The sequence below is a fragment of the Scleropages formosus genome, chromosome 10 (genome assembly GCF_900964775.1).
Source record: "Scleropages formosus chromosome 10, fSclFor1.1, whole genome shotgun sequence".
Classification (NCBI taxonomy): Eukaryota; Metazoa; Chordata; class Actinopteri; order Osteoglossiformes; family Osteoglossidae; genus Scleropages; species Scleropages formosus.
In genome coordinates, this window is record NC_041815.1 from 11,374,180 (window position 1) to 11,387,692 (window position 13,513).

Here is a 13,513-nt window from a genome sequence, read left to right on the forward strand (position 1 = left end):
CTTCCGGTGTCCACCACCGTGTTCGGGGATTGCCGCCGCGACAGGCACCGGAGACCTTATGGCCGCAGCTCCGAACCGTCGCACCGACAATGGAGGAGCGGAACATAGTCCATTCGGACTCAATGTCCCCCACCTCCCTCGGGACCTGGTTGAAGCTCTGTCGGAGGTGGGAGTTGAAGACCTCTCTGACAGGGGCCTCCGCCAAACGTTCCCAACAGACCCTCACTATGCGTTTGGGCCTGCCAGGTCTGTCCGGCTTTTTCCCCCGCCATCGAATCCAACTCACCACCAGGTGGTGATCAGTTGACAGCTCAGCCCCTCTCTTCACCCGAGTGTCCAAGACATATGGCCGAAGGTCAGAAGAAACGACTACAAAGTCGATCATCGACCTCCGACCTAGGGTGTCCTGGTGCCAAGTGCACTGGTGGACACCCTTATGCATGAACATGGTGTTCGTTATGGATAAACCGCGACTAGCACAGAAATCCAATAACAACTCACCGCTCGGGTTCAGATCAGGGAGGCCGTTCCTCCCAATCACGCCCCTCCAGGTATCACTGTCGCTGCCCACGTGGGCGTTAAAGTCCCCCAGTAGAACGACAGAGTCCCCAGTGGGAGCGCTTTCCAGCACGCCCCCCAGGGACTCTAAAAAGGCCGGGTACTCTACACTGCCGCTAGGCGCATAAGCACAAACGACAGTGAGAGACAGTTCCCTGACCCGAAGGCGTAGGGAGATGACCCTCTCATTCACCGGGGTAGACTCCAACACATGGCGGCTGAACTGGGGGGCTACTAATAAGCCCACACCAGCCCGCCGCCTCTCACCTTGGGCAACGCCAGAATAGTGGAGAGTCCACCCTCGATCGAGTAGAGTGGTTCCAGAACCCAAGCTGTGGGTGGAAGTGAGCCCGACTATATCTAGACGGTATCTCTCAACTTCCCGCACCAGCTCAGGCTCCTTCCCCGCCAGTGAGGTGACATTCCAAGTCCCAAAAACCAGAGTTGGCGCCCGAGGTTTGGGTCGGCCGGGCACTCGGCCCCGACCACCGCCCAAATCACAATGCACCGGCCCCTTACGGTTTCTCCGGCAGGTGGTGAGCCCACCGAAGAGCGGCTCCACGTCATGGCTTCGGGCTGAGCCCGGCCAGGCCCCGTGGGCATAGACCTGGCCACCAGGCGCTCACATGCGAGCCCCCCCCCCCAGGCCTGGCTCCAGGGTGGGGCCCCGGTGACCCCATATCGGGCGGGGTAAACGGACGCCTTGATTTTTCCTTCATAAGGGGTTTTTGAACCGCGCTTTGTCTCGTCTGTCATCCAGGACCTGTCTGCCATGGGAGACCCTACCAGGGGCATGTAGCCCCAGACAACATAGCTCCTGGACTCATTCAGGCACTCAAACCCCTCCACCACGATAAGGTGGCGGTTCACGGAGGAGTATATATATATGTATATATATAATATATATATATATATATATATATATATATATTTTTTTTTTTTTTTTTTAATGTGTATTTCTGAGGATTCAACTTATATCCTCCTCACTTGCATCGTCTTGTTTATGTTTTTAAAGAGGAAGGATGGTGGCTTCCTGCAATGCATTGACTGTTAGAGTCTAAATGCAATAACCTTGAAGTTACCACTCTACATAATTTTCCTGTGTCTGTGTCAGCGGTCAAAAACTTTACCGGATTGGGCTTCCTTCAACCATGCTGCCAACACCCGTTCCTGTGTCTGTTGCAGTGGCCAAAAAGTGGGTGCATGAGTACAGCCAAGAGTTCCAGTGCTGCTGCAGCATCAACCCCAGTAAGTGAGGAGAATAGTCCATATCTATAACCACTTGAAGTACATGGCTCAGCCTCCGCACATAAAGCTGAAGATGATAGGAGCGTTGGGGGAGGGAGAAGAAACCCAGGTTCCACACACACACGCAGCAGAGATTTGAGCCAACAAAAAGCAAGGAAGGGAACTGAAAGGATGCGAGGCCTGGGAAGCAGTCATTTGGGCTGGTTGGTCTCCACATCAGCTTTCTGTCTATTCCTCATGGATCAAGGGATGGTTCTACTCTCGCACACCAAGGTGGTTTTCTTTAAATTACACCTTAATACCATTTAATTCTGAATAAGGACTTGAGGTTTAAACAATTTAAAACTAGGCAACACCAGGATCACAAAAAAACCCTCACAAACCCTTTTGTTTTTTTTTTTTTTTTGCATTTCTTTGTCACACAATACCATATTAATGTACATGTAGAGAGGATTACAGTGAAGAAAGATGGCCTCTCTTACCTCAAAGAGTTAAGATGTATTCCTCAGGAGTTGTGTTGGTGCTTTGGTGGTGCTTTTTTTTCAACTTCTTGCTACCTCTTCACAGAAAGGGTGTTCTAAATTAATATCATTGTTCTGGTTACAAGACAATGTGTTTATCTGTTGACCTTGACTGCACAACTGCAGGGTGTCTTGACCTGATAATTAAAACTGCTAGCATTTGGAGCACTTTCCATACCTACATCAATAACAGTGATATGAAAGTATAAGTCATTGCATCATGTGAATTACATGAATAAAATCCTTAGCATGTCAAAGTCATCATGGAGAGATATTAAGCAAAACAGAACTGTCTGTCACATTCTCCGCCTTGGCAATAGGGAACACCAGCGACTGATCAGGGTCCGGGTGCATAAAAGGGAAGCCTGAAGAACAAGAAGACACAGAACCTTGTTCAGCCTGGTTACTCACTCGCGGTTCTTGCCTTAGCTCTCCTGACTTCCCTGATTCCTCGTCCTTGTCCTCCTCCTTCTCGCCCGCGTCCTCATCCTCTTCCTTGTTTCCCTGTGCCCGCTCTTGTATCTCCACGACTTCCTGGTTAACCACGACTTCTCGCCGTTTACTGGATTACAACTCTCGGATTCTCCCTTCGGATATCATTTGCACATCGGTGACCATTTGCCTGTTTCTTCGACTATGTCTTTTGGATTACCACCTGAGGAACCTTCCTGTGCTCCACACTTGGGTCCGGTGCTTCCGCTCCAGGGGGACACCGTGACACTGTCTTTCCCCCCATGTCATCATTCTGAGCAAATATGGGTACTGACTGCTCCAAGGGACTCTTGCCTTCAGCTCAATACTCCAGTAAGATTGACAGAGAGGAGATTGATGGAGGACAGACTTAAATCTCTGCCTCTGCTTCTTGGTGTCTCTCACCTATACACCCTCAAACTCACACATTCTTTGTTTCCAAGACCTGCAACCCTGTTGCAGGCTCATGATTGTATTCTTGCACTTGTTTTCTCCAGTTATTCTTCTCAAGATTTGAGAAAAACAAATGACATTCAGGCTGCCCCTACCCAATTCAGCTGCACAGAACAGCTGGTAGTTGTGGGGGGGGTTAAATAAAGTCAGATTAATAAATAAAAATAGAAATTCCAGTATTAAATTATTTTATTTATTCTTAGAAACCAACCATGATAAACACATGAAAAGACAATACTGCAGCATGTCTATCACCCAATAGAATAAAGGCTGAGAATGACAGAAAATACAGGTAAGCAAAAAAAAAAAAATCCCTGCAATTTCAAAAGAAAAAACTTCCAGTAAGTTGGCACTACAGCATCTATTTTTCACTGTCATTACAATAATCATAAAAAAATAACAGCAATAATACGATAAATTATTTTGTTCATTTAAGAGCTAAGAACATCAGTAGCTGAAACATCAGCATCATATGGTTGTCTGTCCATCTAGCAATGTGCACAGGATGATGTCAGTGTTCTTCAGGCCTAAGGCTATGCTGCTGAAGCTAGATGGAGCCAAGGCAGGGGTGTTAAGAGTGGTGTCCATAATGTTCAGTGCTTATTAGCAAGCTGGGAACACACTGTAAGAATCAAAAAGCAGACACTGTCAGCAGCATTAACTACTTTATAGCAATGCATTGTGGAATTTACAAAAATAATAGTAATTTACAACTGAATATGTTAATTCAACCTTATGAAAAAGCTGATTTGACAAAAGCAACTACCAAGTGTAAAAGGAATATTGTATTGTGAAGAGTAGGGAAAAGTTCCGAAAGGATGACAAATTGTCATTAATACTTTATGGGACTGTTTGTGTTTATTGAAATAAAGTAAAGCAACGGAATTTCTGTTGATGGCAAAAAAGCTGAGCAACTTTTGCCAATCAAAACAGATCTAAAAGATCATAATTTTTTCCTTTTCCATGGTGGGTGGTGAGGGACAGAGAAACATAAAATACGTAGGTCTTACCACTGAAAGCCTCCTTTTGCCTCTGTGAACTTGTGTCGGACCATAAATGTAGCAAGGGCCTCAGCTACCTGTTTTAGAGTAAAAACAACTTAAGTATCTGAAACAAGAACACTATACAGATAGATTAACTGCTCTTTTTTGTTTTCCTGAGGACACTGTATTATTTAAAATAAACATATGACTGAATAAATGGATGCCTAGCAATAATGAATATCACAGAATTACACTGACAATCTTGCTGCTACTACCACAAGCTGTTATTCAGTCTGGTGAATATTTGGGAATCAATCACTGTATTATAACGGAGTCAGATGTGTATTTGCTGAAGGAATATCAGTATAAATTTCTTTGTAGATGGTAAACAGAATGATAATCTGTCATTACATTAATGTCTGGTATAACAGGACATCAAAATACTGCACTGCTAAATCAAAACCACTGGCTCTGATAACGATGTGCTTTAAGAAATCAGTTTTTATTCAGTTTCAGCCCTGGTAGGTCAACTGTGATCTTCCTACACCACAAATTTTGAGGAAGAAAGGGGTCATCATCGTGACATAAACCAAATATGAACCCTGATGAGATAAATTTTTTTATACATTACAAGGATCTACGGTTACTTACTTTTTCAGGAGCATCCTCGTGCACTGCGTGACCACACTGTGGAAGAACTTGCATCTGAAATTTCCCTGTTAGGAAAATTTTACACAATGAGCCTGTAATATACATACATCACTGAGTGACTGTTGAAATAGTGGGCTGTAAAATAGAGAATAATTATTAGAAATAGAATTATTTTAGAAAATAATAACAGCCTTTTTTTCAGAGCCATTTTCCATTGTATCCCCAAAAAACTTGCATAAATCAATCAACAATAGGTAATGAACAGGAGTTTGTCTTAAATGAATTTAAATCAACATAGCTCAAAATTAATAAGAATGAATCTTCCTGAGCAATTACAGTATTTTAGCTATATCCGAAGTTTCTCTCAGCAGAATAACACAGACTGCTGAACAACTGAGCATAGATGATTGGAATAAAAGTAGCAAGAATGCAAGAAACAGCAGCCAAGTCAATGATACCCTCACCAGTTACCAATTCACCTGTTTATTGTGGAATCTTCCAAAACGGTGTTACTTGAATATTCTATAAACTTTCACTCTGATTTTGCCTCTGTCCCAACTTTTTTGGAGTGTGTTGAAGGCATCAAATTCGAAATTTTCTTATATTTACAAAATACAATCAAGTTGGTCAGCCAAAATGTTAAAAGTCACTTCTTTGTACTTTTGTCAGTTAAATAAAGGTTCAAGAGAATTTACAAATTGCTGATTTTTTTTTATTGCATTTTAGAAAATATCCTAACTTTTCCAGAAATGGGGTTTGTATAAAGCATGTGGACACTGCCAATACAGGCTCCGTGTAGGATGACTAACAAATGTTTGATTCTTGCTCCTGCTTTAGCACCTTTCTGCAAGGGACTTACTCTGAACTACCCCAGTACAAATGATCCTATTGTATGAATGGGTCATTGTACATAGTTTTTCAAACTATCAGTTACATAATTATACTAATACTGCATCTGCTGTTTCACCTGCAATATTAGATTTACAATAAGAGGGGTGTGATTTGTCAAGACTGTCAATGTGGAATGGACTAAAGTAAACATTTGGCTTTGTTATGGAAGGGGTATGATGTCCATGCCTCCATAAGAAGCCTAACATATGGAACAAAAAAAGCAATATATTTTTATAGGCTACTGTAGCTGTTTTTTTTTGGTGTACAGGAGACATTTATATGAGAGCTGAGTGTATAAAATTCATTGCCTATCCAGTAGCAGTTTGTGTTATGTCAGTATCATACCTTGCATCTGTCCAATGGTCAGATCTTTGTCCAGCCTGTCGACACCTGCAGCAAGGATGTAGCTTAATGGTTAGTGGTTATGTGTAACCTCTTGTTCACCATTATTTGTCAAGTCATCATCACACACTGCTGAAAGTCGTTATATGTAATGCTGATTCACCAACAGTCAAAGAAATTATTAAATGTCTGAGAATGCTTACTACATTGTGATGAAACTGTGGTTCAATTACACCAAAATATAATTAGAGAGTGAGGCCGAAGAATTAAAATATGGCCAGAAGAAGAATACAACTCTCATGCTTTTTTAACTGTATTTTCCTATGAATGTTTAATAGTCCCAGTTGTTAGACCTTTGTTTATTTCTCAAATAAGTTTTCAAAATCAAGCTGAAACACATCCAGGTATGTACTACCTCACTAAAAAAAAGATCACTGTATTTTGGCCAAGGAAAAACATTGAGACTGTTAGGAAGGAAATGGCACTACAGTATTTCATGACAGAGCCTGTCACTAGCCTGAATAAAAATGACTCAAAAGGCCACTGAATCTTTTGGGATGTTGCTGCTGATCGGTGTCCTGTGCTACTGGAAAACAAATTAAGGTGAGACTTGTGAAGTGAGCTTCTCTAACTCATCACTGCCTGCCTGCCTGCTTTCTCACCTGCAAGGAGAAGCAGTTTAGGAACTGGACAGCTGAGGAAGAGGGCAGAAAGACCCCTGAACCAACCATCCCAGTACTTCTCAGTCTTGGCTAGCTCAATCCTCCAGGTGTATAAGCTCTCCTTCTTCACCTGCAGAAAACACCAGGCAGAAATAGCATCTGAACATAAGTTTTATGATCAAAATTACACATACACTAATGAACGACAAAATCAGTGCATGTGTTATCACAATAGGACCATTACATATGTCATTTCATAATCCTGTAATTAGTGAATGTAATGACAGATGCAGAAGAAAAATGGGGCAACTGAAACAAAACGGATCCCACCTTTTGTGTTCTATGTTTGCCGAAAGCGATTTAGCAATTTTATTCAACAATATTTTGTAAATGTGAAAATTGTTTTCACTGGTTAAATGCTAAAAAATAAACATTGCCTCTAGGTCATCCTCCTTCTTCCTTTTGTTGTTGGACTCCTCCTCGCCTTCATCCTCCTCATCCTCCTCGATAATACCTTCAACAATGCTCTTTGATATCCCAGGGCTGCTCAGTGGCTCTTCACACCTGCCAAAACAAACAGACTTCTATTTATGCATTTAGAGATACACAAAGCAGACTCTCAAGTCTGGCTCCAGCTGAGTCTCTTACTTACTTCTTCACCTGGCCAACCATGGAGACTCGTGCAGACTCTATGTTCCGGATCTGTCCACTTTTCACACTGGTACAAAGAAATGCAATCTCTGTGCTGTTAGTCTGTATACACTGGGACAGCTTACATGAATTAAGACTTGACTTAGATCACCAAACAATGGGTTTGCTTTTGGTGATAACCATTTAATTTAATGCACTTCCAGTATTTCTGTGCTATAAACCTCTAAACTTACAAGTCCCTCTGAATTAAGAAAAAAATGTAATTTTATACTGTAAATGTGAAATATACAGTAAATGCATGTAAAGATTTAAATTGCACTGATTTGTTTGTGTTTTCTTACTAAAAAGGGAAAACTCATTTTACTTTAGAGTCATTCAAGTTAAATATTCAAATATTTATTTGAACAAGCTTTGTAACTCACCTCCACTCAATGGCATTTTCCAATGATCTGAAGGTTTTTGGACGACTTCTTAAGAAATTTTGCATGCTGTTTAAAGCATCCATTGCTGTACCTGGATGGTAAGTGATATGAACTGTTAAGCACAGCCTAACACATTAACATAACAGTTGGTATAGTAATGTCATCCCATGTTGTGATGAGGCACAGTTGGTTGGTCCCCAATATTAAAGTAACAAACGTGTTCAAAATGATACTTTTAAACGCCTTTATATTTGAAGCACAAAAATTACCTTCCACAACATCAATAACACAAAGTCCCAGTAAAGATGGCACATGATTGCCTGCTGCCGTGTGAACCGCTATTGCCCCACCCATACTGTGGCCAATAATCATGATGGGTGGAGCATTTTCACCATAAAGAGCTTCTAGCACCTTTCCAACATCCCTGTGGGAAACAATTCACATTAGTGTGGTTAATGTATACCAAGCTTAATTACTTTTACATTTATTCATTTAGTTGATGCTTTCTCCAAAGCAACTTACAATGTTAAGCTACTTAGTTATTTACCCATTTATACAGCTGGATAATTTTACTGAAGACATTTAGGGTAACTACCTTGTTCAAGGATAGTGAGGTTGGGGGTGGGATACCAACCTGCAACCCTTTTTGTTCAAAGGCAGCTGCTCTAACCACAATACTACCAGTTGCACCCTTTTCTGTTGAATATAATATAATATTCAATATAGTATAATATAAAAGACACACTGCTCCATAAGGAAGCATGAAAGGAAAATGGCATGAAGGACAACCACCGCAGTCATTGTACCCAGAAGGACCTGCGACCAAAACTACATAATCAGCCTTGCTGAAGCTGAGATTTTCAAAACTAATGCCAAATCTAAAATTACCAGGAATTAAACTCTTTTAGGAAATAAGGAAATGTCACCAACTTGAACGTACTACTTACTTAGCCATAGTTTGTGCTGAAAGGTCTTCAGAGTTTTTTACTTTTGTGTCTCCTGTAAAAAGGGAAAAATAAATCCTATCAAATATTTTTTCAGATGGTGCATGTATTTTGCTAGGTAATACCAAATCAATATAATATTGCAGTTTCTAATCAAATCAATACACTATACTTATAAATAAGACAACACATGTACCTCATGTTGCAAGCATAAAGCAAATGTTCAAAGATACAAACACTTTCCAGTTTCTTTCTTTCTTTATATTGACACTTTCTTTTGGAGGGTGAACATAGTCTGCATGTCTGCTTGTCAACATTATATGGAAGAAAAATGCACTTCGGGTGAGGGGGCTGCTCCACAAAGCAGTCCAGAAGTGATTTCATTCTGAGGTACGAGTGTACAGTACCAATTCTTGCAATGGTGGACAAAAACAACAATATCCTGAAATCTTTCAGCTACAGTAAGGTTTTCTGCAGTGTTTTCTGTCATTAACAGAACTTTAATGCTGTTTACATTAAATGTTTATCCTGCATATTTAATTAGACATGATTATAGCTGCATTATGAACCATCAGTCAAGCCCATGTAACCCCTGTCCCAAAACCTGAACATCAGATATGGAATGTCATCTGGTCCAAACTGAAAGCAAAGAAACAGAACTCCTGGCAACAACATAGGGCATCAAGAAATACAAGACATCTGGAGCAACAAGGAGTGAGCATTCTCACCATGTCCCCTGAGGTCCACTGCCACCACTCTGCAGTTGATTCGACTACAGATCACTGCCTGGAGACACAGCATTAAGAAGGACAGGTCACTTTTACATTTATCCAACCTCCATAAACCATAGACAAGATTCATTATGCTACCCAATTTTCAGCATCATTGGTTAAGACTCATGGACCACAAACCTGCATTTCCCATTCTGATTTCAGCTTGGACTACAGGAAGCCACATTCACTATTTGACAAATTTTTCCTTTTGTAGCTGTAAAAATACTGCATATATCATTTTACATGTGCTCTTTTAGCTGAGGCCTTTCTCCAAAGCAACTTGCAATGTTAAGCTACTTACAGTTACTTAATCATTTTTACAGCTGGGTAGTTTTTACTGGAGTAATTTATACTATGCCATGTATAGCTGTTCCATCCATCCATCCATCCATCCATCCATCGTCAACAACCGCTTTCCCCAAGTTGGGTTGCGGTGAGCCGGAACCTCTCCCAGTTACACACGGCACAAGCTTGAAGGGGGAGGGGACATATCCAGGACAGGACGCCAGTAGTATAGCTGTTGTATTTTATTAATACATTCCACATCGACCTACATTAGGTCACACTAGCCCTTTTTTCCAAGCAAATGTTGCACAAAATAAACTCACCTTTTTGCACTACTTTTAAATCTGTTTACATTTATATTTATTGAACTGACCACACCACTGCACTTTATTTCAGTGTTTTAGTTATTAGTGTTGCATAGGTTGCCCCCTATGTCACATTGCGGTCCGAGAGAAACACCATTTCACTACAATGTATGTTCTAAACATATTGTGAAAGTGATAAAGTTGACTTTGACTTACGGCAAGTACCTTGCTGAAGGATACTACAGCTGGAGGTGAGACTCAACCTGCAACTTTTGGGTCCAAAGGCAACAGCGCTAATCGCTACACTACCAGCCACCCTATCACATTGAACATTTTAATGTTCAATACTTGCAATGAAAGAGGTGCATGAATAGTAAAGGGATACAAAGTATTTAACTAGACACAAAAAACATGCAATACAGAGAGCAGACTAACAGCCATGCAGACAGCTTACACCAACACATTTTGAAGTGGGTCCACACTGTCTGTCTCAAAATAGCCTGGTGACACCAGAGTGGTCTCATTAACTGCAATACAGAAGTCTGTACCTACTCATACAGCTATAGACTCTCTACTGATCACTATCCCGGCAATTCAAAAAAGTCATAATTTCTCCTAAATGGAAGTAAATGGTGGTGCATGTTTTAATATTTATTGATGTACTATAAGTTCTGCAACAATATTAACTAGGTTTAGACTAATGGTATTTTGTTGGTTTTGTCGAACGTGAAAAACAGCCGAGTTGAGCAAAAAATGTTTCATGTAAGTAGAAACTGACAGCGGAAAAAAATTCACCCTCCTTCTTCAGTAGCGCTAAACCTTCTTGTAGGTGTAGTGTGTACATTTAGATTTATTCATTTAGCAGATGCTTTTCTCCAAAACAACTTCCAATGAACTCTATGTAGTGTTACCAGCCCACGCACCTTTTCCACCAAGGTGACTTACACTGCTAGTACTGTACACTACTTACAATAAGTCACTCATCCATACATCAGTGGAACACAGTCTCTCTATCACTCACACTATAGGTGAACCTGTACAGCATGTCTTTGGAGTACTGGAGGAAAGCGGAGCCCCCAGAAGAAACCCACACAGACAGGGGAGAACATACAGACTCTACACAGACTGAGCGGGGATCGAACCCATGTCCTCTCGCACCACCCAGGAGCTGTGAGACAGCAGTGCTACGCGCTACTTGTGTAAAGGCTTCACTGATGCTTAAAACCACCAACGATTCTAAAATTGACAGAGAATGTTAAATTTGACCAAAGAAGCCTGCCAAGGTTTATGTGCACTACTATTCTTACTATAAAGATGTTTGCAGATGACGAGAAAGTAACTCACTGTGAACACAGCCCAGGAGAGAGCAGAGTGACCACCACCATGTAACAGGAGCAGAACAGGCCCTTGGGAGCCACTTGAGTAGACACGAAAGGTGTGCTAGGTGGTCAAGGTTATCAACATAGCTGCACATTTGCATGCCTTAGAAAAAGAGTTCACATGAGCCTTGAGGGCTGCAAATGATGTTGCTTCTTAATATTCGAGTCAGCAATATGACAAAGCATCACTCTACGTGGTGAACTAGTTGTCAGGTAGATAGTAGTTGTCTAACTTGTCTTCCTTGTTTCTATCAGTTTTTCTTGCTCTATACCTGTGTTAAAGCGCTGTGTCACTGCGTGAGAAGAACGCTCTATAAAGATAAAAATAAATAAATACTAATGAAAATTCATTACTATTGTTAGTTTTGGGGGACCTCAGCACTCAAAAGTTCATGGTCAGGAACCCCTGTTTAAAAGTAAGCAAAACAGAAAACTGTACTTCTCCCACAGCTAGTAAGTATTTACACTTTAGATTCTTTTGACATTATTTAACAGATGTTCAGGGGGCTGCGGTGGCGCAGCGGGTTTGGCTGGGGTCTGCTCTGTGGCGAGTCTGGGGTTTGACTCCTGCTTAGGGTGCCTTGTGGCAGACTGGTGTCCCATCTGGGGTGTGTCCCCTCCCCCTCACGGCTTGCGCCCTGTGTTGCCGTGTTAGGCTCCGGTTCACCGCAACCCCACTCAGGACAAGTGGTTGTAGACATTGTGTGTGTGTAACAGATTTTCAGAAATTTTTATTGACACTGAGTGTGTGGGAGCTTCCTTCACAAGACAGTATGTAGAAAGGATATATCAGTGCTGTTGTCATTCTGCACTGCCACATCTTCCATCTTTTCAAAGTACTTATTCCAGGGTAGTGGAGAAAAGTCTCTCTTTCTTCCAGGTCTGCAAAGTAAAATAAGAACATGCTTGGAGAGGATGCTTTAATTCAGAAGAAGGCTACCCTACACTATTCGTAATGCTGTTCATTGCAATGCACTAGATGACCTCTGCATTCATACTGCTTCCTGCAGAGAGACAGAAGTCCTCTAACATCCAGAGGATTTTTTTTAAAATACATTTTTTGAAAGAGTACTTTTGCATTAAAATTAGTATATGTTTGTTTGTTAACATACAAAAAGTACTGTAAAATATGTTTTGAGCATGGTTCTTAAACTTGTGTTGTTTAATGAGATGACCATTGTCCAGTTTCTAGGATGTCATGTAGTCATGATGACAAATGACATTTAACAAAAGAACAGAAAATACAGATTTTTTTGTGGTCAAGGGTGTTTATTTTCTATGTGACCTCAATTTAAAACCACAACTGTCCAACCGGCATAAGTAAAGTACAAGGCCTTTTTTTGCTGGTGTCACCAGTCACTGTAAAAACAAGTCAGACTTGCTTGTTATGAAGAGAACCCACAGTTGGTCGGATTAACGGGGTTCAGATTATTGCAGTACTTCCAACTATCTCGGTACAACAGATTATCATTATTATACTAATTTTGGTTCGAGGGCTGCAGTCAGTTGAATCATCAAATATTATATGTGATATGCCATGCCATGCATAAAAAGTGACACTGATCTTTGCAAAAATATGGCCTCTAAATATAAAACATAAAAAAATAAACACCTTATAATTTCAATGTTAATTATTTGACATAAATCAACTACGTCTGCCAAACTACTTACCCCATTCGCATTTTTGACCCGGATTGCAGACCCCCTGGAATTGGCGGTCTGGATGCTAACAGATTTAGATGTAATTGTTTTTCCATCAGTATAAACAAAAGAGCGTTCTAAAATATGAAAATGCCTTGTCTAACGCCGAAATACTCTGCTTTCCACTGAATAATACAAATCCTCCGCAGTTGAAGTTAAAGTGGAGAAGGCAAAAATGTTCCGTGCGCAGCCAGATCCCGACCCACACCGTAGCGAAAGTATAGAATTCTGGGAGTTGTAGTTATTTGCGCAACAGCTTCATTTGAAACAAAC

The 13,513-nt window shown here is 41.0% G+C and overlaps 1 protein-coding gene across 1 annotated transcript; it reads right to left on the reverse strand.

The window, feature by feature from the left end:
* Positions 1 to 3,509: 3,509 nt before the first annotated feature.
* On the reverse strand, positions 3,510 to 13,480 carry LOC108938266 (protein phosphatase methylesterase 1-like). The gene is made up of 14 exons (XM_018758732.1): positions 13,211 to 13,480; positions 12,328 to 12,421; positions 11,505 to 11,597; positions 9,526 to 9,583; positions 8,801 to 8,852; positions 8,123 to 8,277; positions 7,854 to 7,944; positions 7,433 to 7,498; positions 7,218 to 7,344; positions 6,781 to 6,910; positions 6,122 to 6,166; positions 4,886 to 4,950; positions 4,262 to 4,329; positions 3,510 to 3,873 (listed from the first exon to the last, which is right to left on the reverse strand). Exons 1-14 carry the CDS (start codon positions 13,294 to 13,296, stop codon positions 3,855 to 3,857), a joined length of 1,149 nt encoding a protein of 382 aa, XP_018614248.1. The 5' UTR covers positions 13,297 to 13,480; the 3' UTR covers positions 3,510 to 3,854.
* Positions 13,481 to 13,513: the final 33 nt, after the last annotated feature.